The sequence below is a fragment of the Dipodomys merriami genome, unplaced genomic scaffold (assembly GCF_024711535.1).
Source record: "Dipodomys merriami isolate MVZ:Mamm:240054 unplaced genomic scaffold, mDipMer1.0.p SCAF_14, whole genome shotgun sequence".
Lineage (NCBI taxonomy): Eukaryota > Metazoa > Chordata > Mammalia > Rodentia > Heteromyidae > Dipodomys > Dipodomys merriami.
The window spans coordinates 23,634,273-23,661,567 of NW_027202715.1; the positions used below are offsets into that span (position 1 = coordinate 23,634,273).

Genomic DNA, 27,295 nt, shown 5'->3' on the forward strand with positions numbered 1-27,295 from the left:
AGCCTGGAGCTGAAGAGCTGAGGGACAGCACCCACGCCCAGAGTTCAAGCCCCATGACTGATAAAAAAAATAAAATAAAATAAAAAATAAAAGTTAAGTAACTGAGTGAACTTTATATGCCAGATTGTAAATTTCCATCTTTCCTAATAATTCAGTAAGAAACTTGTTGTTAATGTGGTCAAATGAAGTGACAGTCATGTTCAATTTTGGAGCACTTTATGCATTCAATTTCTCATGACTACAGAAATGTGACACATATTAATTTGTAAAAGTTTGTAAATAAAGTCCTCAAATAGAATCTTCAGTCATATTTCAAATAGAATTTCTTTTTCAAGGAAATATCCTCTTATAATTAGGCAATGTCTTTCGAAGATTATGGAGTCATCTGTGATATAAAACCATACAATCTAAAATTACATTCCAGTTTATATAGTTCATGGATCAGATTATCCTACTTAACAAGCCAGCACTTGCTTTATTATTATTCAAAATCCATAAGGCTTTCATAAAGCCTTAGCATTTCAGAGATCCAGACAGTCATGTGATGGAGTTCTTAGCTTTACTCTCCCTAAGGGATGAGGATATTTAAAGCCTAAGTGAATACAGTAAAATGAATGTACCCATAGGCTAAATTTACTATCTAAAGACCATGCTCCACTTAATAGGAGCGCATTTACATAGCCTGATGCCAAAAGAAAAGTTGACCTCATTTTATGATGCTTTCACATTTTTCAAGCAAAGCAAGTTTTTATATTTTATATTCCCAGACAAAATTTTTGTGAAGATTCTAGATAAACAAAGCAAATGAATTGTAGGCTACAATAATAAAACAACCCTCTTGATTGCTATACAGAAACTGAGAGCAATACACAGGCCCTTAGTACACAGGGAGATGCCATGTTCTAGTTATGGTAAACACATTGGTATAAATTTTTTTTTTGTCATAGTCACGAGTAATTGGCACATCAATTAAAAAGTATTTTCCTTTTCTTCTTCTTTTATTTAGGTCTGAGACCAGGACTTGAACTTGGTATCTGCCACTTTTTGCTCATTGCCTAAAGTTCTACCAATTGCCTCCAGCCACCAAAGTATTCTTTTTTTTTTTTTCTTTTGGGTCCGGTCCTGGGGCCTGAACTCTGGGCCTGGGTGCTGTCCCTCAGCTCTTCAGCCCAAGGCTAGTGCTCTACCACTTGAGCTACAGCACCACTTCTGGCTTTTTTTTTTCCTTTTTGCTTATGTGGTGCTGAGGAATCGAACCCAGGGCCTCAGGCATGCAAGGCAAACACTCTACCACTGAGCCACCTTCCCAGCCCAGTATTCTTCTTACAGAAGTTTTTTCTCTGGAGTTAGAACTCAAAGTCTTATGATTGCTAAATTGGCACTCTACCACTGAGCCCTATTCCTCCAAGCTCTTCCTTGTGCTGGTTATTTTTGAGGTAGAGTCCAGAGTGTGCCTGGACCACAATCTTCCTATTTTACAATTTCGATCATATCTGGGATGACAGGCATGCTCTACTATGCCTAGCCTTTTCTTTTCTTTTCTTTCTTTCCTTCCTTCCTTGGTTCCTTCCTTCCTTCCTTCTTTCCTTTTTTTTTTCTTGCCAGTCCTGGGGCTTGAACTCAGAGCCTAGGCACTGTCCCTGAGCTTCTTTTGCTCAAGGCTAGCATTCTACCACTTGAGCCACAGTGCCACTTCCAGCCTTTTCTTACAAGTATTGCATGCTAACTGATTGTGCCACTGGAGCTTCTTCCAGTCTTTTCTGAGTATGTGGTACTGAGGAATTGAACCCAGGGCTTCACGCATGCTAGGTAATCACTCTATCACTAAGCTACATTACCAGCCCATGCCCAGTTTTTTCTTCATGGACTTTTCTCTCTGGGTGTGTCTGCAACTATAATCTTCCTGTTTATAGTCTACTATGAACCTAGATGACAGATAGGCTGGGAAGGGTCTTCGGATCTGTGATCCTCCTGTTCTTAGTCTCACAAGTCGCTAGGATTACAGGTGTAAACCATTGACATCTGGCAAAAAAGTATTTTCTTTATTCTTCCATATAACTTATTATGCTATGATAAGTATAATAGCCATGACAGCAACATGTTAAATGATATAACTATTGTACATTTATAGTTATATGATAAAAAGAAGAATTAAAGTGATACCTTAATTTGATAGATATTACTTATGGCCTATTATGAACAAAGCCTTTGACATGAGTCATACACTATTATGTCAAGATGTTCCTGTCTCCAAGAATCTTTCATTGGTGGGGGTTGAATATAAGACAACGACACATAAAAGAATGAGAATAGGCAGTTATAGCACAATGTTTGATCTCATATACAATTACCAATACTCTATTACAGGTTATAATACACATTATGTATTATTTACTGCTTTCTACAAATGAACTTTCTTGACTTCTAATGGGAATCCTTTCCTAATTATCCTAGCTCCCTCTAAAGGTCATACATAAAGCTGGATACATTATAATTTTCATTTGTAGCATATCTGTGGGTTGGTTTATGTAACACCTGCCTCTGCCTTTCAGCTTAAACAACCAACAGGGATTTAAATTGTCTTTGTTCATCCTCACCTTCCCAGTGCCTAGCAGCCTATGCTTGGTGAAGCAAACACAGAGGAACTGGCTTACTGAACTAGCCTAGTTTTAAACTTAAGAACTATTTCTTAAGTTGGTCCCTGGTGGCTCATGTCTGTAATCCTAGCTTCTCAGCATGTAAAGATCTGAGGATCATGATTCCAAGTCTGCTTGTACAGTATAGTCCCTGAAACTCTTTACTCCAAAAAGCTGGAAGTGGAACTGTGTTCAAGCGGTAGTGTGGTAGCCTTGAGCAAAAAAGTTCAGGGACAGTGCACAGACCCTGAGTTCAAGCTCCAGGACTGGCACAAAAATAAATAAATGAAATAAATAAATGAATAGATAAATGAATGTTAAAAATGACTATTTCTTACATCTTAAAGGACTTATTGATACAAGATTCAAATGAGCTAACATTGAACTTCCGTTTACAGCACAAAATAGTCTTGTCAAAATTGTTTTCAAGGTATAGATATTTAGAAACTTCCAACTTGTCTCATTTATAGATTTTTTTTAAGGCACAAAGCTATTAATGATGGTTTTTAAGGAAAAAAATGAAAAAAATCACAAGCACCTAATGATTTCAATTACAACCACACTAAGTAAATCCAGAGCATAAAATGTTAAAATATGCTTCACTGGGGGAAATAAAAAACTTTGCTGAGTCTAAAAGAAATAAACAGTGCTGAATTTCAGACCACCCAAGGAGAACTTTATTTTCTAACCATTATTAGTTACTCAGTCAAGCCAATTCACCCAAAACATCCATTTTACACATTTCAGACAGGACACAGAGATCCTCTGATACAGAATTCCTGAGAAATGGTATAGAACTAAAGGTATTTTTTTGTTTCATTACTATTACGCAATAATTTGGTTATTTCATAATGATCCTCCCCTTTAAAACAAAGAGGAACAAAATGTGAGAAATCATTCCCTCTTTTATCCAACCCAGATGGCTGGGTTATGGGTGTTTTTCCCCCCAGGGCTATGCCAAGTTTGAGGCATGGTTGGAAATGAGTGAATTGTATTGCAGTTCAGTCCAAAGTGAATAAACACCATGGCTGAAGGTTGTCATTAAAAAAAAAAAAAAAAGTCAGGCACTGGTGGCTCACGCCTGTAATCCTAGCTATTCAGGAGGCTGAGATCTGAGGATCATGGTTTAAAGCCAGCCCGAGCAGGAAAGTCCATGAGTCTCTTATCTCCAATAAACCACCAGAAAACCTGAAGTGGCGCTGTGGCTCAAGTGATAGAGTGCTCGTTTTAGCTAAAGAGCTGAGGGACAGTGCCCAGGCCCAGAGTTCAAGCCCCACAACCGGCAAAAAAAAAGAAAAAAGAAAAAAAAAGAATGGGGTATCTGAGGCACAAATATGTTAGGTTTTGACTGATCTGGGTTTCTTCAACTTCTGGGCACTTCTTCACCCCCAGTCACAGTTTCTACAGCTCCTTAGGTCTCAGATGGATGCTATGAACAAGCCACACCATCTACCTGCCGTTGCTAGTTATTGCTGCATCAGGCCTCACATGGGAAAGACCTCGTTGTGTTGAAGGAGAAAGCCTCACATTATATGAATGTTAAAGTGAACTAAAATGGGACTGACTGTAAACAGAAATGAATTGCACTGGTTTATCCAGGACCTCTGAATCACAGAAGCTCTATATATCTCATCCCTGACCTCAACAGAGTTTAGGAAACGAGAGAAGGAAAAGTGAAGAAACATTTAAAAATTAGATGAGAATTAATTTAAGTAGTGTTGAAAGAAAGATGCAAAAACAAGCAAGAACTGCTTAAGAGAACTGTTCCCAGGAGCAGTATTTAGGAAGGAATGACTTCTCAGTCCCAAAATAACTTTTTCCATCCACACTGACTGAGAAATCACACTTCATTTTTTTTTTCCTTTTTGTTTAAAGTCCTCTTAGTTTATTTGGGATAATACACATTTGTAGGGGAGCTGGGTTCCCTTTTAACAATAGCACATGAATACTTTCAGGATTTTAATATGGGAAAGAGGCTATCCAGACACAGAGGAATAAGCTGGGTAACTGGTCATCCTACCAGTTATTCCATCCTAAATCGTCACCCTATTTGTTTCTTCTTTCCTTTGGAGTTCCCAAAGTCTTGGCCCAGTGTGAGTCCTACATATTTGCAAGGCATGGTGCCACTGTCTAAGCATCTAGGCCTTCAGGTCTTCGTCTGTTTTCACATACTTGATTAAATCTTGTTTCTTTCCCCTTGTGAACAAACCTAGCCATTAAAAGGTGGCTAGGGTGGCTGGCAAGGCTATGGCCCATACAGTTAAATTTCACTCTACACTACATTGCAGCTCTACACCAAAGGCTCCATTGAACACTTGAAGCACATAGTAAATATTCAACAGGTAAGAAGAACCAGCCATATAGTACTAAATAGCTTCTGGAGAAAGACTGATAAAAGAAACCAAACCACTGCAGGAAGAATCAATTTCCATCAGAGATGGAACCTGTGTTATGAAATTACTTCTCTTTAAAAGCAAGTAAAGGGGGCTGGGGAGGTGGCTCAGTGGTAGAGTGCTTGCCAGGCATACATGAAGCCCTGGGTTTGATTCCTCAGCACCATATAAACAGAAAAAGCTGGAAGTGGAGTTGTAGCTAAAGCAGTAGAGCTCTAGCCTTGAGATGAAGAGCTGAGAGGTAGTGCCCAGGCCCAGAGTTCAAGCCCCACGACTAACCAAAAAAAAAAAAAAAAGCAAATGAAGATCACATTTGGGTGAATGGGGAGGGCAACTTGGGGGTCAGGAAGGGCAACCTGATTATAGTGTAGGTTCTGGGTAACAGAGTTAGAGGAAAGAGCTAGAAGAAGGTGCAGAAAGAGAAGTTTATAATTCTAAAGGAGAACTTCAGACAGACCTAAAACATGGAAGGAAGTCCAACTTATATCTTCATATCATTACTACCCTAAAGGTAGTCTATGGCATGTTTTGTTAAACCATGATTTATCTTTAATAGATTTCAAGTTGACAGTCAATCAACTTACATAAGATATTTCTAGCCAGGTCCCCGTGGCTCACATCTGTAATCCTAGTTACCAAGGAGGCCAAGATCTGAGGATATGCTTCAATGCCATTCCAGGCAGGAAAGGCCGTGAGACTCTAATCTCCAATTAACCACTGGGAAACTGGAAGTGGAGCTGTGGCTCAAAGTGCTAGACTTGAGCAAAAGAGCTCAAGCACAGCACCCAGGCCCTGAGTTCAGGCCTTAGGACTGACCAGAAAAAAAAAAAAAAAAAAAGGAATGTATTCTTGTAATTCCTCTGTATATCACCTTTATAATAACCATAAAAAACCCACTCCCCCCAAAAAAGAAAGAGGTCTGCTAGCAACCTTATGGTAATTTTGTAAAACAAATTACAAATTAATCTTTCTGTGACTTTTAAGATATTTTGAAAAGTTTTTACATTTTTATTTGCAGTTTTAGTCGATGTCTTTTTTAAATGTAATTTACTTCTTTAAGTTTCTAAAATATTTTATAAGACTTTTATCCCCTTCCCAGTATGGGGCTTCTTAGTTACATCTCATACTTTTTTTTTTTGGGGGGGGGTACGGTAGTGGGGCCTGAACTCTGGGCTTGGGCGCTGTCCCTCAGCTCTTCAGCTCAAGGCTAGCGCTTTACCACTTGAGCCACAGCGCCACTTCTGGCTTTTTTTTTTTCTTTTTGCTTATGTGGTGCTGAGGAACTGAACTCAGGGCCTCAGGCATGCAAGGCAAGCGCTAAACGAGCCACCTTCTCAGCCCCTCATACTTTTTACTTTTATTTTGTTTTGAGATAAGGTCTTGCTAACTTTGCTGAGGCTACTAGCTTAGAACTCTGGGCCCTCTTATCTCTGTCTCAAAAGTAGCTGGGATTACAGTCTTGCACCATCAATTTTAGCTCTCAAGGGCTTTGAAAGTTACATGAGCATTTGGGAAAAGATTGTATTTTCCTAATTTAGTTAAAATCTGGAGCAATAGCCCTGGCTTTTATATCCTTAGGAGGACCTTTTACAGTGTGATGGCAATCTGATTGTTACAGCTATAGTTGGTGCGGCACTATATTTCTAAAATTACATAATGGAAAGACAATGTACATATCTTAGCATTCCAAAAGCAGATCCTGTGTAAACCTTTAGTTGAAAAACAGATATAATTAACAGTATTAGAAAACATTCCACTCCTTACTAACAAAATTTATGGGTAATTTAATATATCTCTTGTCACTTCAGTTTAGAACTACTTGTTTAAATGCTTTTTTGTATGCTAGTACTAGGGCTTTGAACTTGGGCCGTGAAATTCCCCTTTATTTTTTTTATCTCAAGGTTAGTGGTCTACCACTTGAGCCTCCATTCTACTTCAGGCCTTTTGCCCAGTTAAAAAAATATTTTTGTTTGTTTGTTTGAGATTTGGACTCAAACTCACTATCTGGCTGGTGCTCAACTACTGGAGACACACCCCTTATCTTACTTCTTGCTGGTTATTTGGAGATAAGAGTCTCACAGTCTTTTCTGGAACTGCTTTTAAACCAGGATTCTCAGATCTCAGCCTCCTGAGTAGCTAGGATTACAGGCCTGAGATTACCAGGCCCAGCTCTAAAACACTTCTGTTTAAACAAATTTTCAATCCCTTTTCTATACCTCCCCCTTACTTAGGTCTGTATGTGTGTATGTTGGCATGTTTGTACTTTCTTTATTTTGGCAGTATTTGGGGGTTTGAACCCAGATCCGTCTGCTTGCCTAGCCAAGTACACTATCATGTCAGCTGGGCCCTTTATACTTCTTTGCTTTAGTTCATTTCTCAGGTAGGATGTATGGCTTTCTGTCCAAAGCCAGCCTTGGACAGAGGTCTTCCTACTTTCCTTTCCCAGTCAATTATTATTTCTTGTTTTTTGGAACTAATTGAGGATTTCTATAAAATGGTGAGGTTGTAGTTTCTGAATAAAGGAAGGGAAGGCAGAACACTGGCTCCTTCTATTACAGTCCTCTGCAGTGAGGGTGGAGGCAGCTAAGTTTTTTTCGGTGATTGTCGTTTTTATGATTTGAATCTGTTCCATCACTAGGGATTAGGGTGGAGGTGGCTAGGCTTCATTCCAGTTTACTTCTTAGCAACATTTCCTTTAATGGAAACAACTGTTTCTGTCTCTGTTTTAAAATCCATTTCCACTGGCACTACGGTTGGTAAATTTCTTCCTACATATTAGCAAAAGCCTGACTTAGCCTCTTAGGTTTAGTATTACTGTGAGAATTTTGTTCTATGTCTATGTTTCCCAAAGACCTTTTCATTGGAAGCTACAGCACTTGGCTAGCTACATCTCTGTGTGGAAATTGTGGGAATGTTTTCAATGTACTTTATAAAGGTCAAAGATTATATTCATTCACATTCTAAGATTTTAAAAGGACCTACATTAGGCATTTATTTTCAATCCACCAATTATATAATCTTACACTCAATGTTTGTTTCATTGTCCCTTAGCTTCTGCTCATGACTAGTACTCTTACTACTTTATTACCAGTGCACTTCCATTTTTTTAAATGGTTATTTGGAGATAAGAATCTCATGGGCTTCCTACCTGGGCTGGCTTTAAACCTTAATCCTCAGATCTAAGCAACCCAAGTAGCTAGATAACAGGCCAGAACCAGGGTACCTGGAAGGGATACTTCTTGAGAGTGAAGTTCTTCAGTATGTTTTTTTTTGTCTCCACCCTAAAACTGGCCAATTTCTTCAGATTTTACTAATCAATAAAAACTACATAAGTTGCATGTGTTACATGTGTTCATTTTTCTATTGCCTAAATTTAAGTAAAAAATTAGGTCATTTTCAAAAATTCAGTAGTTTTAGAAGGTCCATTTCTAAGCCTTTTAAAGAGTAATCTCACAAAGGAGTTTTTCCTGTTCTTTGTTCTTGCTCTTAGAAAATCTTAGGAACACATGTCTGTCTTTAACTTTTAAGTGTTGTTGGCCAATCTTTTCATTGCTGCATTCTTCAATGTTCTCAGAATAAGAACATTGGCTTCCTAGAAAAGCTATAGCAATTATACACGAATTGGAAGTAAACACTCTATTTGGAAGTCAAAAGATGGTATGGAACTGAAAAATTTTGCAAAACCATACTAATTCTTCAGTAAGTTTACATTTCAATTACTGCAACTGAAAGTCTTTAAGTAGGCCATATCAGCCACACTACCCCGGAAATTATATCCTAGGAAAGCTCTGTTGTAAAAATAGGCAAAGGAAGAAAGGAAAGTTGCCAAAATACACAGCTCTTTCCATTTGTTTTGATTAGAACACAGCATCTGTTGTATCAGGTGCAATCTACCATTTGTAGGCTTAAGGGAAATGGTAGTAGTTAGGGTGGGAAGAAGTAAATTAACTGAAAATGTTTGCTTTTAGAGAACAGTTTTGAAGTAGATATCACCAGAATTTGGGTCTAACCAAATAGCACAAAGACACTGACGGGGCTTTGGAGTAAGTGTTCAGTCTGGATTGCACATGCCCTAATCCAGAAGAATCAAAGTAAGAAAATAGACCAATCCACTTATGAAATGCATGTGCTTTTGTTAACCCAATCTAATACTTCACATATATATTTAAAAATCAACTTTTCTCTTTTCCTTATTCATTTATTCAGTCTTTGGTTCATTCACTCTTTCAAAGTACTATATACCATATACTGTTCTAGAACTGGGAATTTAACGATTAAGACAAACATTTCCCTTATTTTAGTAGAAGAAACACATATGCGAATGAGGAGTACAAAATTAGAGAGTATGAAGAGGTATTCAAAATATAATGGAGGGCTGGGAAGGTGGCTCGATGGTAGAGTACTTGCCTTGCAAGCATGAGGCCTGGGTTCAATTCCTTAGCACCACATAAGCAGAAAAAGCCAAAAGTGGCACAGTAGCTCAGCCTTGAGCTGAAGAGCTGAGGGACAGTGCCCAGGCCCAGAGTTCAGGCCCCATCACACACACACACACACACACACACGCACGCACGCACGCACGCACGCACGCACGCACGCACACACACACACACACACACACACACAGCAATGGAGTATTGTCTTTTGTTATTGGTTTTTGAGTCTCACTAGGAGCCCAGGCTAACCCAGAATACTTGATTTTCCTCCTTCAGCCACCCTAGGACTTGTATCTATCACCATGTTTGGCCTCACAGCAATTTTTAGAAGGTTAACTTTAGTGAGATAGTACTTTATACAAAACAAAGTAGATTTGGATGCAATTAACATATAGGAAAATATAATAGGGACAGTGTTTTGATAAAACAGTTAAAATTAGTTACAACTGAATAGCTACATTGAGACTCAGCCTCTTGAGGTCATGAAAGTAATCTTCAACATTTCTTTCAGTGAAATTAGACTGGAAATACTTGAAGAACTGTCACAATTTTACAGAACTTTAAAAACACAGTTGATTTGGAGACTTGTGTATCCTGCCCGGTTCTGCCTCATTGTCCTTCAGGAAAATAACCATATTGTTTCCAGGGTTGTGGCTCCAAAGGTCTATGTTTGAATTAATCACAAGTTAATTCACTGGCTGGCTATCAAAGCTGTCTGAATTTTTTGTGGCACTAGAATTTTTATCTCCATTTCTAAACGTAGTATGACAGAACAGAAAAAATAAGGAATTAGAAACTCCAAGGTCTCTGATCTGGTATCAATACTGCCTTCACTGACTCATGTGATTCTGAGCCTATTAATTCTTCTTTGAGCTTGGAAAATTGGAATCTTTCCTTTGCCTATTTGATATGGTTTCAGTAAGGATGGATGGGATAATAACATGACAGGCAGAATATGTGTTAATCCTGGAAACTATGAATATGTTAAAGATAAGGGGAAAGTAAGATGGAGGTGGCGTAAAGCTGCTAACCAGACAATCATGAGATGGGATTACCTTGGTTTAAGTGGGTATAAGTAATCACAAAGGCCTTATAGAGGAGGTAGAGGGGGGTATAAAAAGGTCTCAGTCCAAAATTGTTGGCTTTGAAGATGGAGGAGAAGAGTGGTAACCCAAAGACGGTGGGTGGTCTGCAGAAGCTGGGAAAGGCAAGGAGAAAGGTAGTCTTGTGGACTTATTTTAGATTTCTGACCTATAGGGTATATAAGAATAAAATAAACTAAAGCAATAGGAGATGGGGTATGACCCAACATATTAAGTGTGAGGCCCTGAGTTCAAACCTAATTATCACCAAAAAGCAAGACAAAATACAGTAACAAACCCCACAAAACAAAAACACAAAACATAAAACCCCCAAAACTGTTGCCCAAGGTAAATTGAGAACAAAAAAATAGTACCAAAAATTTCAACTTTCTCAAAAATTTGAGTAAGAGTGGGCTGGGAAGGTGGCTCAGTGGTAGAGCGCTTGCCTTGCATACATGAGGCCTTGGGTTCGATTCCTCAGCACTACATAAGCAAAAAGAAAAAAGCTGGAAGTGGCACTGTGGCTCAAGTGGTAGAGCGCTAATCTTGAGCTGAAGAGCTGAGGGATAGCGCCCAGGCCCAGAGTTCAGGCCCCACAACCGGACAGCCCCCTAAAAAAAATTGAGTAAGAATATCCATATTCCATTGTTTAAAGTATTTTAATTTACAAAGCAGAATTGAAAGTGTTAAAAATTTCAAATTTTCAAAATAATCTAGTAATGAAAATCAGAGTGTTATACTAAGAGAATAAAACACACAACCTTATGCTTTAGTCTCAAAAAAATTAACAAAATTGATGCATAGTAATAAATGGAATTATTGTAAACAGCTCATTGGCTAATTCCTAAATAACATCTATTTCCAGTTTTTGCTGGTTAATTAGAGATAACAATTTTCTGGGTTTCTCTGTTCAACTGGCTTTGAGCCAGGATTCTCAAATCTCAGCTTCCTGAGTAGCTAAGATGATAGGTGTGAACCACTGTAAGGCCAAAGGTATGGCTCAAGTGGTAGAGCACCAGTCTAGCCTGGTATGAGACGTGAAGTTCAAGACCCAGTACTATACAAACTACAACAAGTAAATATACTTACATACTCCTTCACGTTTTTTGTTTTCACTGCTTTATATGAATAATATGCAGGATAAAGCATTCCAAACACCAGCCTAAAAGTAAAAAAAAAAAAAAAAAAGGAAAAAGGAGATTAATTAAATACAGTGATGGGCCTGGGAAAATGGCTTAGTAATAGAGTGCTTGCCTAGCATGCACAAAGCCCTGAGTTTGATTCCTCAGTACCATATAAACAGAAAAAGCCAGAAGTAGCACTGTGGCTCAAGTGGTAGAATACTAGCAAAAGAAGCTCAGGAATAGTGCCCAAGGCCCTGAATTTAAGCCCCAGGACTGGCAAAACAAACAAACAAACAAACAACCACCTAAACAAACAAATAAATACAATGATGCTTGTAAGACTTAAAAAAAATAAGTATTAGTGAGTACGGTAGATAAGGCATGTATCCAGCTACTTAGAAGCTGGAGTAAATACGAAGATCAAGGTTGAAGGCCAGGGTACAGGTAGATACACCTATAATCCTAGCTACTTGGGAGGCTGGGAGAAGTCTACCTTTGAGGTCAGCCCAGACAGAGAAGTTTACAAGATCTTATCTCAAAAAAAACAACAACAACAAAAAAAACCCCAAAGCCAGGTACCTGGGGCTTATGCCTATATTCCTCACTATTTAGGAGGCTGAGATTTGAGAATGGAGGTTTGTAGCTGATCTTCAGAGACTGTCTCCTTGAGACTCTTATTTCCAAAAAGCCAGGTAAAAGCAAAGTGGAGGCATGGCTCCAGTGGTAGAATGCTAGCCAGTGAGCAAAAAGCTGAACAAGAGTAAAGCTCCAGTATGTAAAGAAAACAAAAACAAAACCACCCCAAAACGAGTAATGAAAGGGCTGGATGCATGTCTTAAGTGATAAAGCACCAGCCTAGCAATAAAGGCCAAGTTAAAATGCCAATCCCACACACACACACACAAAATTCTAAAAGAACAAAATCTCCAAAACAACAAACAACCCTCAACCCCAAACCAGGTATGTTAGCCACGCCTGTAATACCAGCTACTCAGGAAGCAGAGACAAAATACAAACCAAACCCCCCAAAAACCCCCAAACCGAACCAAACCAAAAAAACAAACCCATTAAAACAAAATATAACAACAACAACAACAACAACAACAACAACAAAACAACCATAGGCTAGAGGTGTGGTACAAGTAGTAAGAACACTAGCAGATAAGAGGTCCTGAGTCCAATCTCCAGTGATGGGAGACAATAAATCTAACAACTATAAAAATAACAACAGAAACTCCACGTATATAAAGTAGTGTTTTGTCAGATTTTTCCTTGTAGAGTTTATTTTTTTCCCCACACTTTCCAAACAACATCCTTCTGGAGGGAAGTCATTATGCACAGCTCATGATTGAGTGGGGAGTTATGTAGTGTCTAAAGAAACCATTTGGAATTCTTCTACTTGTCTATTAATGATTTATTACTATCAGTATGGGTATTTGTTTTACACTCTGGGTCATAACTGAATGCTATTTATTTTGCTGCTGAATGCTTTGGCCACCGGAAGATCTTTCAATTGGCTCTTGTGCCCTTTGATGTATCTGATTATTGTGAGGTTTTTTTTGACTACTTCTTTGCTTTCTGGCACTATGTGATGTGCTAGGGTTCATGTCAGATGTATATTTCCTGTCCTATTTCTAGATTCAAGCCTTTTCCCCAGTAGTCCCCAGTTAATTTTACTGAGGACAGTATCTGAAACCAGGATCTCTTTGTTAGGTGTATTATATACTGGGAGATCGTTAATTCTAATTCCTTTGTCTATTCTACATGGCAAATGGCAGTTTTTTTGGGGGTTCTTGTTGTGGGGCCTGAACTCTGGGCCTGGGCGCTGTCCCTCAGCTCTTCAGCTCAAGGCTAGCACTCTACCACTCTTGAGCCATAGCGCCACTTCTGGCTTTTTTCTTTTTGCTTATGTGGTGCTGAGGAATCAAACCCAGGGCCTCATGCATGCAAAGCAAGTGCTCTACCATTGAGCCACCTTCCCAGCCCGTAAATGGCAGTTTTTAAGTTGTTACAAAAATAATTGCTTATGAATTTGCCAAAATGCCTGATTTTAATTTGCAAAATGCTCCATACTGATGGCTTAAACAACAAAAATATGTTTAGGGCCTACTGTTAATCTCTCATTTAATTTAATCACGTCCTTCTAGACCAGACAGTCAAATACAGGGGGTTAAAACTTCACCTTGTGTATGTAATTCAGACTATAATGATGCTGTGTATTTATGAAACTTTTATAGCAAATCAATGTTTGTATTTATGAGACAAGCACATGCTGGTCTTGAACTCTCAATCCTCTTGTTTTAACCTTCCTGGAGTGCTGGATTACAGACATACACATCATGCTTGGCTAAGCCTTTCTTATATTGAGCAAAATGTACATCTGTCTATGTTTATCTCATTTATAACATTTTTTTTCTATGGGGGGGCAGTAAATTCCTAGTGACTTCTTTGTCCTTCATATTGTGGCTTTATGTCACCATGTCACCAGGTAAGAGAAACACAGTGTCTTATTTTCTGCTAGGGATTCTTACCAACCAGAAGCCACATCATGATCATTCCTTGCCTTACATAACCATATTAGCTGGGGAATGCCACTTTACCAGAAGTGCCAACTTTCAGTTTCTGGTTATGGAAACTTTAGCTCTGAAGAGCTTAGGACTTCCCTACTTAACTTCATTACCCTCCCCCCACCCCCAGGTACTCCCTAGCCCCTACACAGAAAAAAAATTCCACTTAATGACTTCTAGGAAACACATATGATAGTCATACATGAGAACTTAATTCCTAGCTCTGTGAGGGTAGACACAGAATAATTTGTTAAGTTTAACCATTCCAGTTGTAGTTCCCATATAATGCAATTTATTAACTTAATCCACTTTATATTTCTCTTTAGAACACACACAGAATCAAACTATTACCTTACATATTTATTCTTATACACACAAGTACCAGATTTTTTTTTTTTTTTTTTTGGTCGGTTGTGGGCTTGGCTCTGGGCTTGGGCGCTGTCCTTGCGCTCTTCAGCTCAAGGCTAGCGCTCTACTGCTTGAGCCACAGTGGCACTTTGGGTTTTTCTGGTGGTTTATTGCAGATAAGAGTCTCATGGACTTTCCTGCCCCAGCTGGAAACCGTGATCCTCAGATCTCAGCCTCCTGAGTAGCTAGGACTACAGGTGTGAGCCACCAGCACCAGGCAAGTATCACTCAGGTGCAGTAACCCAGACCTGTTGGTTCTTCCTTGGTAAGAATACACATGTCCATCCTCCTGCTTTATTTTCAGTCTGTGATGAGCAGTATACTTGGACTGCTGCCATCTCATTGACATACTGGACAGTTTCCCAACGCATTCCTCTGCATGCAGTCAGATCAGTCTTTTTAACACACCTGCAGCCCTGCCTTGGTTAAAGATTTCAATAGCTGGCTGCCTTACTCCCTTGCCAACCAGACCCTGTGGGGGTTCCTCAGAACATAATTTGAAAATCACTGCCTTATACAGACCATCTAGAATTCTAACAGGGTTTCCTCATTATGCCTCTTGTATGTATTCGTCACTCAATCCTAGACTGTATGCTTCTTGTGTGGAATACTCCTCCTCCTCTCTTTCTTACTCCCTTTTCTTCCTATCCTTACTTTTTTTTTGTTTTTGCTTAAATAAATTACATATATCCTGTCCTCTACAATCAAACTATCCTGTATAAACCATCTAAATACTTTGATTTTGAATTTTAGAGGAAGGGTTTTGTCAGGAATGGTCATTTTGCATTCAGTCTACAGTGTTCTGTTTTAGATTGCTTGACATATTGTATACAACTGGCTTCCAAAATCAGTAATTTTCTTAATATAAGGATGTGGTGCTAGTTAATCCTGTGAATATAGGTATTTGCCCTTGATTTTTAACCTCTGTATTAAGTAAAACAAACAAATAAGCAACTATTTCTAACACCCAACAAGTATCTCAGCTGAAGGATGGGAAACACTAAATGTATTAATAAATAGTGGGGCAATTTTGAGGACTGTGACTTATTAATATTATAAGTCATTACTGCTCCAATGTGAACACTAGTGAATAATTTATTACTAGCACTTATAATATTTTCTAGGGTTTCCTTTTGTTTATTTTCCTTTAACAGTGGGTTTCTACTGTTGATGTTTGCAATCTGGGTGGTCGGGCATAAAGCCAAAGCATGAACACAGTATATAAAATAAAGTATATTTTAAAAGGCCACCTACAAGTGAGACTCAACGTTTATAAAGGGAATATTTGCTCCAGACAAAATGTGCCCATAAATTTGAATATTTTTCCAGTTATAGAGGCAAAATGAAAATTACTCATTTTTTAAAATCTTATTTCTACGTAAAGAGGAAGAACTTTGCCAAAATACTCAAAATATCCCTCCATCCTACTGAAGTAAAATTGTCTTTTGAAATGTATAAAACCCTGGCTATGTTGAAAATCTTTTTAATTTTTTTGGTGCCTGGAGTTTGGGCCAGAACACTGTCCCTGAGCTTATTTGCTTAAGGACAGTGCTCTGATCTTCTTTGCTCAAGGGTAGCACTCTACTACTTGAGCCACAGCTCCACTTCTAGCTTTCTTGGTAGTTAATTGGGGATAAAAATCTCACACGTTCCTGCCCCAGCTGGCTTTGAACAATGACCCTTGGATCTCAGCCTCCTGAGTAGCTAAGATCGCAGGCAATGAGCCATTGGTGCCGAGCCAACTACACAAATTTTCAAATGGAGAGAAAAAAAAAGCACATAAAGTAATGTGGTTCTAGTGGTAAGAGATGGTCTTTCTATAATATTCCACAATGGAAAATGCTTAAAATAGCTATTTGCTAGACAGATAAACTGGCATAATCCACCTCATTCACCAAAATTGTTTGGGAGAATTATACCATGTTCAGAGGCAAGTCTTAAAAGTAATTAGTAAGAGTCCTCTAAATAACTGGAAATAAACCATAAAATTGTACCAGAGTATTTTACATGCATGCATGGAAATAGCACAATGAAACATTTTTTATTATTGTGCTAATAAAGAACGTGGGAAAGAACACTGCAAACAGAGACTCCCTGGGAATATGCAAAGGAAGAGGAAAAAAACTAGGATTCTCCTTTAACAAGTACTAAGCTTTTATGTGACTTTTTATTTTAAACTTATTACCTCTTCACAATTTAGATAAGTTGTACTAACATGTGAAAATGACAAAAGTACAGTTAATTGCATAGAAAAGTTACAAAAGAAGCATAAATTCTAGAGGTAGTATTGTCATTAGAGCATAAAAGTTATCAGTGCTAGGCTGATAGCTAGTAACACCAAAAAGAAATCATTTCATTAAAAAGGATAATTTCATTGGACCTTATTTGCTAAATAAGATCTTAAAAGCAACCTGGTATAGAACTGTTAGAAGATGCAGAAAAATATGTATGAGAATAGTCACCAGTAACTAGTAATCTAATTGCTGAGTAAATAATTATTCTTTTTTATTTAAGGGTTTTCAGGATATTTATGTATACAATTTTATGCTATTTTTAAAAAAAGTTTGATTTTAAAAAAAAGTCTGCTGTTTTTTAAAAGTCTGATATGCTCTCAATTGTTTTAAAATAAACAAAATAAAATGAAACAAAACATGGCTAGGGCAAGGCCCTGGGTTTGATCCCCAGTGCTGAAAACCAAAAACTCCCCCTAAAACATGAGAAAGCATCGATAGTTTAGTGGAAAAAAAAAAAACCTGATCAAACAGGTTACTAAGGAATTTTTAAAAAAATGTATATTTATTTATTTATTGGTTGGTTGTGGGGCTTGTACTCAGGACCTGGGAGTTGTTCCTGAGCTCTTTTGCACAAGAGGCACAGTGCCACTTCCAGTATTCTGGTGGTTAATTGGCAATAAGAGTCTCATGTACTTTCCTGCCTGCACTGGCTTTGAACCATGATCCCCAAATCTCAGAATCTTGAGTAGCTAGCCACCAGCGTGAGCCACCAGCACCCAGCTTAAAAATATTTTCATTGTTGAAATCTATTATCATTATTAATATTTGTGTTGATAGTGGGGTTTGAACTAAGGGTCTGGGCACTTTCCCTCAGCTTTTCCACTCAAGGCTACCATTTGTGCCACAGCTCCACTTCTGGCCTTTTTATGGTTAATTGGAGATAAAAGTCTCATGATTTTTTTTTTCTAGGCTGGCTTTGAATCATGATCCTCAGATCTCAGTTTGCTAAACAGCTAGGATTGTAAGTATGAGCCATCACACTTACTACTGCTCCATTGTCATTCTTTTTATAGCCTATACTGAAAACAAAATATACTGAAATAGAAGTGTTAAAAGGTTTGGTTCTGCAGTCTAGCTCAGTATGTAGTCTTTGTCTCTCTGAGTCTCAGTGTCTCCATCCGTAGAGCAGGAAATTACCCTGTAGAGTCTAAAGGGTCACATCCTGCAAGGTCCGGAAAGGGATTGACAGGACCTCAGCTCCTGAGATAGGTGATAAGGCCCTTGAAGGGTGACTAAGAGTGGCATTATCTGTGGACTGGATCCTTGGGGGTAAGGGCAAATAAAGGGGACACAGGTTCTTTGGAAGGGTAACTATAGGGTAGAACTGAGAGGGAGACTCTGTGATATTTCTTACCACCTCTCCTTCCAGAGCCTGGCCGTGAAGATCCAGGGCCAGCTGAACACTAGGCTTGGGTAGGTAACAAAATTCTTATAATAATGCCTAGAAACAGGGAGTTTTAAAAAACTTATTCTATTGTGGAGGAGATGAGGAAAAACCAGTTGTTTAAGGATACAGGTGGACCTGTTGGAACAATGAGAAGTACAAGTTGTCATGTCCAAAACGAGCTTTACAACGTCGGTGGGGGGGGGGGGGAAGAGAGGGGGGGAAGGAGAAGGATTGGGATTGGGGGGGAGGGGGGAGGCTGGGAAGGGATGTGAAGGGTAAACAAAGGAGGAGGCTGCAATGCTGGGTAAGAAATGTACCCATTATCCTGCCCATGTAATTGTAACTCCTCTGTACAGTATGTTCACAAATAAAATAACATTAATTAAAAAAAAAACTTAAGCCGGGCGCTGGTGGCTCTCGCCTGTAATCCTAGCTACTCAGGAGGCTGAGATCTGAGGATCGTGGTTCAAAGCCAGCCCGGGCAGGAGAGACCGTGAGACTCCTATCTCCAATAAACCACCAGAAAACCGGAAGTGGCGCTGTAGCTCAAGTGGTAGAGCGCTCGCCTTGAGCTGAAGAGCTGAGGGACAGCGCCCAGGCCCAGAGTTCAAGCCCCACGACCGACAAAAAAAAAAAAAAAAAAAACTTATTCTAGCTGGGTGCTAGGGGCTCATGCTTGTAATCCTAGCTAGCCAGAAGACTGAAATCTGAGGATTGTGATTGGAAGCTGGCTTGGGTGGGAAAGTCCACAAGACTCTCATCTCCAGAAGAAGAGCCAAAAGGAGAGCATATCTCAAGTTGTACAGCACTAACCTTGAGCAAGAAAGCTCAGTGACAGAGCCCAGGCCCTGAGTTCAAGCCCTAGGACTAGTACAATTTTTATTTTTATTTTTAAATAGATGAGGAGACTGAAGCTTAACAAAGTTAGGCAAGAAACCAAATGTCAGACAATTTGTAAATCACACTGACAATCTGGTTATTTCCTAATGACATTTTTTTCAGAAGTGGAAAAGCTAAACCAGATGGTCTGAAAAATTTAAAGCTCTAGATATCCAAACTTGTTTAGAAAGAAGTATAAGAATTTGATTTTCTTTGATTGCTATTTTCTTCTAGTTTCGATTCTTATTTCCCTTTATATCTTAATATACCCATTTGGTAAAAGCATTTCTCAAATCATGTGAAAGAACACAACAGAGTTAAAAATAGTTATGATGTAGTCTACAGTGAAATTAGGCATGAAATTCAGTTTGAAGGAGACCAAGAAAAAGGAATTCAATTGATAGCAATATTGAGAACCAACTACCACGCTTCTCAGCTTACACCTGGAGAGCTGCTGCTTTACACAATATTGGAGTTGCTGCCGATAAATTGAACACATAGAGCCACGTAAGCAGTAGAACAAGGTAGAAAATGTAAAGTGAAAAAAAAAGTCTATTTTCCCATAAAGGAACATAGAAAGTTTCTTGGGTCTCTTTATAGGAAAATAATTTATACACACAAAATATATTTAAAAACAAGGACAGGATCTATCCAACAACCTATTTAACCATGTTTTACTCAGCTCTTGAAGGGACGTGTGTGCAATCTGTGTATAAATATGAAGTGTGCTGTGTGAAGCTCTTCTCAGCTCCCCAGTGAATGAGGTCACAGGGCAGCCTCAAACAGGCCATTGTAGGTACGCTTTGCAAGCTGGGAATTAGCTAAGGATGAGTCAGTCCTCTTTCCCAGTTGTTAAGCATCACCAGCACACCACTGCCTTGGGTGTTTTTGCCAAGGGGAAACCAGAATACATTCCTATCAGGACAACAGAACACTTCATGTAGGGGATTCCCAAAGGATTCAGGAAAATCACAAAAGGCCATCTATTGTGGCGACCAAGTTTAAAAATGGCTTCATGATACATTATATGAGAGGGGGGAAAAAGGGCAAAATTCTCTCTTCTTTATCACAGTTCACCCCAGCTGTTTGAATATTAGTACTCTGGTATTAGTGTAGACTGAAGTGAATTTTTTGCTTTGTTTTGTTTTGTTTTTTGTTTTGTCAGTCGTGGGGCCTGAACTCTGGGCATTGTCCCTCAGCTCTTAAACTCAAGGCTAGCGCTTTACTGCTTGAGCTACAGTGCCACTTATGGCTTTTTCTGCTTATGTGGTGCTAAGAAATCAAACCCAGGGCGTCATGCATGCAAGGCAAGCATTCTACCACTGAGCCACCTTCCCAGCTCCATGAAGTGAATTTTAAAAATAGAATCCTAATTTTCACCTTAAAAACTCCTACAAAGAACTTAATTTGTGACAGTAATTTTCTCACTTTTTTCCTAAGTAGTTATTCATCCTCCTTCAGAGGAAATCTCAGGAATCTCAAAAAAGAAAAGATAAATGCAATTCACTGGTGCCCGAGACAATTTCATTTCATTGATTGTACAGCTCTCTGAGGATTCGTATTATCTTAAGAACTATTTGAAAAGCATTTCCCATAAGTACTTAAGGACTTCTCAAACTTAAGTCTCAAACTTGTCTGTGCACTAGAATCAGCTGGGAAAGAAAATCTTTGGAAACAAGGTCTGGATTAAACTGATCATGATGAAGCAATACACTGCCAGGTCAGTAAAATGGTTTCAGTCTAACTCCCGTTTGGTTTTTTGAGACAAAAGCCTTGCTGTGTAGTCCAAATTGCTTTCAAACTCATGATCCTCTATCCATAGCCTTCTGAGTGCTGGGATTAAAAGCTGTTCTACCATGCCTAGCTCTAAACAAAAAAATTTTTTTTGAGGGGTGGGTAATGGGTTTGAATTCATGGTTTGCACTGGTTAAGTGAGTGCTCTACCATTTGAGCTCCAGTTCTTTTGCTTTCATAATTTTTCAAATATGGTCTTGCCCTTTTTACTCTAGCTTGCCTTGGACTATGATCCTCTTACCTATGTTTCTTGTGCAGCTGGAATTACAGTTTATAATTTGAGACATGATTTCATGAATTTTTTTTTTTTTAACCAGGGCTGAGACCTTCAGCTATGATCCTCCTATCTCCACTTCCTTAGTATCTGGGATTCCAGGTGTGAACCAATGTGTCCATCCTTTAACTCAAGCGGGAAACATCTGGCCTCTGGACATTTAGCATGTGACAGGACAGACATGTACATTTTTCATGTTTCTCATGGCTGCTGGAGGCTGTCTGTTTATGTAATTGTATGTAGCTTTCATATGATATTAAATATCCAAATGGCCATTGGCAGAAGAAGAGTCCTACCCTTGTTCTAACTAGAGTTTTAAAAGTAATGTGTACAATTTTCAAGTTATATATATATACAGGTATATATATATTATATAATATATATATGAAAATGGAACTAGGTAGCTTGAAGGAATGGTGGGTTGTGATAGATGGGGAGAAGAATGATGGAAGGGGTGACACTAATCAAGATGCATTGTACTCATAAATTCACATGTTGAATTGAAACTCTTTTGTACTACTACTTGAAAATAATATAAAATAAGTGAATTGTAAATAAAAATAAGCAGACAACAACAAAGTAATATTTAGCCTAGACATACCCTTGTAATCCTTAATACTCAGGAGTCAGAAATAGGGTCAAGGCTAAAAGGCCAGCTTGGGAAAAAGGTTAGTGAGGCACCTATCCTAATAAACAAGGCAGGCATAGTGGTGTATATATGTAAGCCTATATATATAGGGAGGCATAAGTAAGAGGATCTCACTTGAGGTTGGCCCAGGTCAAAAAAATGCAAGTCTCTATCTAAAACATAAGGCAAAAAAGAAGAGCTAGACGGCATGGCTCAAGTGAAACTCAAGGGAGTACTTGTTCTCTGAACTCAAACCACAGTATCACAAAAAGAGAAAGTGTGTATGTTTGTGTGTGTGTGTGTGTGTGTGTGTGTGTGTGTGTGTGTGTGTGTGTGTGTGTGAGAGAGAGAGAGAGAGAGAGAGAGAAAGAGGGGGAAAGGAGAGAAAGAGAGAGAGAGAGCAGGTGGGAGAGAGAAATGTTATCTGTAGGTTATCTTGACTTTTGTAGATGTCTGTTTTAAAGTTACTTAAGTAAACCTACGAGATCAGGTCAAATCAAGAGAAAAGAAATACCTAGTAAATTAAAATGTCAATTTAACAAATATTTGCAAATAATTTATGCTTGTTCAAGACCAAATATCAATGATGTAAGGTCAAGTAATAAATCTGGTACCTATGTATATTCCTGTGACAAACTTCCTACATGAGTCATTCTGCCATTATTTAAACAATTTAGTAAACGTTCATGCATGACCACTGTCAAAATAAAGTGAAACTTTTGTCCTATATGCATTTTAAGAAAAATTGACTTGTTGCTAAAAATCTCTGTTGGTATAGGTCCCATATAATAAAACAATGGTGAAGTGGCTAGAACCTTAAGAAAGTATATGAACACAGGAAGAAAAGGTCTAAGTTAGTAAGAAAAATAGCCTTAATTGGGCTGGGAAGGTGGCTCAGTGGTAGAGCACTTGCCTTGCATGCTCGAGGCCCTGGGTTCAATTCCTCAGCACCACATAAGCAAAAAGAAAAAAGCCGGAAGTGGTGCTGTGGCTCAAGTGGTAGAGCGCTAGCCTTGAGCTGAAGAGCTGAGGGACAGCACCCAGGCCCAGAGTTCAGGCCCCACGACCGGACCCAAAAAAAAAAAAAAAAAAAAAGCCTTAATTTTGGAAATTCTAGAACCAAAGGCTTAAGTTTAAATCTGCTTCTGGGAGAAAAAGACAGTGGCATTATACATGTTTTTAATAACAGTCATTGGAGCTGTTTAGTTTGGGATTTTTAGGATGTCAGAACTAAACTTCTAATTTTATTCCAGAGCTTTTAACTTCTACTCTAAAAGGAAAGCAACATACATAAAACTAGGGGGAAAAAGAAAGCCACAGCAAATCTTCCCAATCCCCTCTCTCCCCTGGCCATGCCTCACTCTCACCACAGGGGCTTATATGTGGCAAAGCCCAACCAAAGAAAAATGTTTAAAAAGAATGCTGAACACAGTACAGAAGAAGTACATTATAGGAACAAAGGAAACTTGAAGCAATTAAGCAACTTGGCATCTTTTGTTTTGGGTAGTGTTGGACAGCATGGCTCACACAGCTAAAGAAAGACTTCCCACCCCTGTCCTTTATAGAGTTCCAGTTTACCAGCTCCAATTTTTCCCTTATGATGCCACTACAAGAACTTAATAGGTGGTATAGATGCTATTGTTCAAATTCTACAAAAGAAAAAAACAATAAACATTGAACAATTCAAGAATTTTGCTCTAGACCTTTAATCTTTGCTCTATACCAAAATTGAAACCCAAGCAAAAGTAGGTGCTGGTGGGTCATACTTGTAATCCTAGCTTACTCAGGAGGCTGAGATCTGAGGATCTGCCAGCCTAAGAGTCCATGAGACTTATCTCCAATTAACCAATAAAACGCTAGAAGTGGAGGTGTGGCTCAAGTGTTAGAGGGCCAGCCTTGAGCAAGAAAGCAAGAGCATGAGACCCTGAACTCAAACCATGGTACTGTCATACCCCCCAAAAGAACAACAACCACCCCCTGTAGTTGACAATCAGAAGTTATTAATCATAATTACAACCTGCAAGAATACTATAGTGTCATAACATATGACACTGTAATATCCAAGACCAATTTTGTGATTGTGTACTAAGCCTTGAATGTCCCAATCTTAGTCAACATTTGTCACATTCCTCAGTTCCCATCAAACTGGTTAGGCAGTTGTAGTGGAAGGGGTTAAGAAATACTCACATAACTTGGTCAACTCCTGACTCCTGAGTAATTCTTCACTCCCATGAACTGTTTGCTTTATTTAGCCCCTTAAGCACAGGATTTGTAAACCCAAACTAACCATTAGCTCCATCCGCTTAAAGATACCTTCAGAGTTCAGTTAGAAACTAAAGTTTAAAACAACAACAACAACAACACAACAGCTTCTGGTGAAGGAAAACCACACACAAACCATTTTTGAAGACGTTGAAAAAATTCCCTTTCCTAAAATACATCTTTCTTTGCAAATAAAAAGATGAGTAAGGGAAGCCATAAACAAGGATCCTTGTCCTGTGTACTTCAGTAGCCCATGACCACCAAGTGAACTTCCCTGAATTGAACCCAAGTCTAAAATCTCTGCCAGTGCCTCCTATTAAACATTTATCTCTACCATACAGTCTATGCCTCAGGCTTCACAGATGAGTACTGCATCTCCTTATGAGACATTGTTCAATTGGAAGTGATTTTCATAGTTTGCCTCAGTATCTCCACTATCTCCAACTCAGTCATTTTTTCCTCACATTATTTCCTACAGCTAGTACAATCTCTCTCTTCACATTGAGAGCTCTTGTTTCACAGGCTCCCTGTATGTTATTAAGTTTTATTAATGAGGCTGAAAGGCTGGGTGTTTTTATTTTATATTTTATATGGCAAACAAACAGTAAAGAGAAATTATATTACCAAAGTAATAACCTCAGCACAAAAACAAAGACTGCAAAATATTTTAACATGTTCATGTTTTCTTGAGATGATCACCAGAGAGAATATCTAAACACTTTCTTAGTTTAGGAAAAATAAGGAAGTGTGAACTTCATTATCTGTCTTGACAACGAAACAGAGAAACAAGTGTGCCACAAGAATGATACCACTATCTAATTTAATTCTGACCTCAGTAACAACAGCATAAAACCAGTGGGTTGGGTGGCTGGCTGGCTGGTACTACCAAGCCCCCCTGCCTTTCAGGCAACATTGCTCATTGTTTCATGAAAGCCAATTTAGGATGACTCTACTGTTTTTCCCTGGAAAATGGCATAGTCCACTCTAGCTAAAGCTTCCCTAAAAAAAAACCTATAAGTGATTAAACAAAGGACAGTCCATTTACCAGTTGAGAAGTTTTAAAATTCTTCCTCATGAGGAGCTGTTCTATGTTAAAGATATTAAAGAGAATTGGCAACTAAATACAATATTCCTTCATTGGATTTTTGTATAAAATCAATGAGATACACAGTGAATTATTAGAGTGAGTTGGATATCTTGACATGGACTATAGTTTGCAGGTATTAATATCTTAGCAATATTATATTTCTTAGGTGTTATTAGACTATGGCTATGTAAGAGACAATATTTAATTTAGCCAGGACTGAAAGAGCACACTGCATGTAATGTTTTGTTTTTGTTTTTTTGGGTCTGGTCGTGGGGCCTGAATTCTGGGCCTGGGCACTGTCCCTCAGCTCTTCAGCTCAAGGCTAGCACTCTACCACTTGAGACACAGCGCCACTTCTGGGTTTTTTCTTTTTGCATATGTGGTGCTGAGGAATTGAACCCAGGGCCTCATGCATGCAAGGCAAGAGCTCTACCACTGAGCCACCTTCCCAGCCCCTGTAATGTACTTTTTAAAAAATAGTATTTTGCAGATGCTGGTAGCTCACATTTGTAATTTTAGCTACTCAGAGAAGTCTGAGATCTGAGGATCAAGGTTCAAAGCCAGCCCAGGCAGGAAAGTCTAGAGATTCTTCTCCAATAAACTACTCAGAAAAAGCTGGAAATGGCACTGTGGCTTGAGTGGTAGAGTGCTAGTTTTGAGCACAAAGAGGTTCAGGGAGAGCAACCAGGCCCTGAGTTCAAGCCCCAGGACTGGCAAAAGTAAAAATAAAGATATTTTAATAATAGAATAGTTTTTTGTTTGTTTGTTTTTCTGTCATGGGGCTTAACTCAAGGCCTGGGTACTGTCCCTGAGCTTTTTTGCTCAAGGCAACTACTCTACCACTTGGAGCTATAGTTCCACTTCTGGTTTTCAGGTTAATTGGAGATAGGAGTCTAGTGGGCATTCCTACCCAGGCTGGGTTTGAACTTTCGATACTCAGATCTCAGTCTCTGAAGGATTATAGGTGTAATTACAGTGTCTGGCTTTAGAATAGTCTTATATTGGGGCTGGGAAGGTGGCTCAGTGGTAGAGTGCTTGCCTTGCATGCATGAGGCCCTGGGTTCGATTCCTCAGCACCACATAAGCAGAAAAAAGCCAGAAGTGGTGCTGTGGCTCAAGTGGTAGAGTGCTAGCCTTGAGCTGAAGAGCTGGGGGACAGCACCCAGGCCCAGAGTTCAAGCCCCATGACTGGCAAAAAAAATAAAAAATAAAATAAAAAGAATAGTCTTATATTCATAGAAAAACTCTATGGGTATTACTGGTAGGGGATACCCTTATAGCTATACCTGTTTTCTCCTACTGTTAAAATTTTTAAATGGTATGGTACAATTAATTGGGGCATTGACATGGTACAATTAGTTGTGGCACGCCACAACTAATGAACCAGTAACAACACAATACTCTAACTTAAAGCTTGTTTTATTCAGATTTGCTTGGCTTTTACATTACACCTTTCTGTTCTAGGGTATTATTTTAGAGTCTGTCTACTTACTACATGGTATTTAATCATCATGCACCTTAGGGTATCAAAAAATTTGCTGAAGCTTTTCTTATTGACAGTTTTTAAGAGCACCAGATTTTAGAGAGTCCATCAATTAGGATTTAGCTAGTGTTTTCCTCCTGGTTACACTTAGAACAGGGGTTTTGGGGAGGAAGTACATGAAGATGAAATGCCATTCTCATCACACATCACACATTCACTGATAATGTGAATCTTGAGCACCTTGCTGAAGTACTATATGTGCCAGGTAAAGTCACTAACACCCCTTCTCACTTTTCTATAACACTCATTTTATAAGGAAATCACCATGGTCAACCTGAAATTAAGGACTGGGAAGTTATATTCCACTTCCTTAAAAAAAAACATTTGGAACCCTAATACATGAGATATCTGCTTATTCTCATCTATTTTTTTTGCAATTTTATTTTATGGATATAAAGTGATTCTATATTGTTGTAAATATGTAATTAAAGTATGGATTAAAATTTTTCTCTTAATTAGAGCCATTAATGAACTTATATTTATTGTAATTATAATGAATGGTTT

The 27,295-nt window shown here is 38.6% G+C and overlaps 1 protein-coding gene across 1 annotated transcript in view; it reads right to left on the reverse strand.

The window, feature by feature from the left end:
• The window catches only part of Reep3 (receptor accessory protein 3), a 74,855-nt gene that overhangs the window by 31,111 nt on the left and 16,449 nt on the right, over positions 1–27,295 (reverse strand). Inside the window, exon 2 of the mRNA XM_070021015.1 lies at positions 11,634–11,706. Coding sequence (XP_069877116.1) covers positions 11,634–11,706 — 73 coding nt within the window. The remainder of the gene's footprint in view (positions 1–11,633; positions 11,707–27,295) is intronic.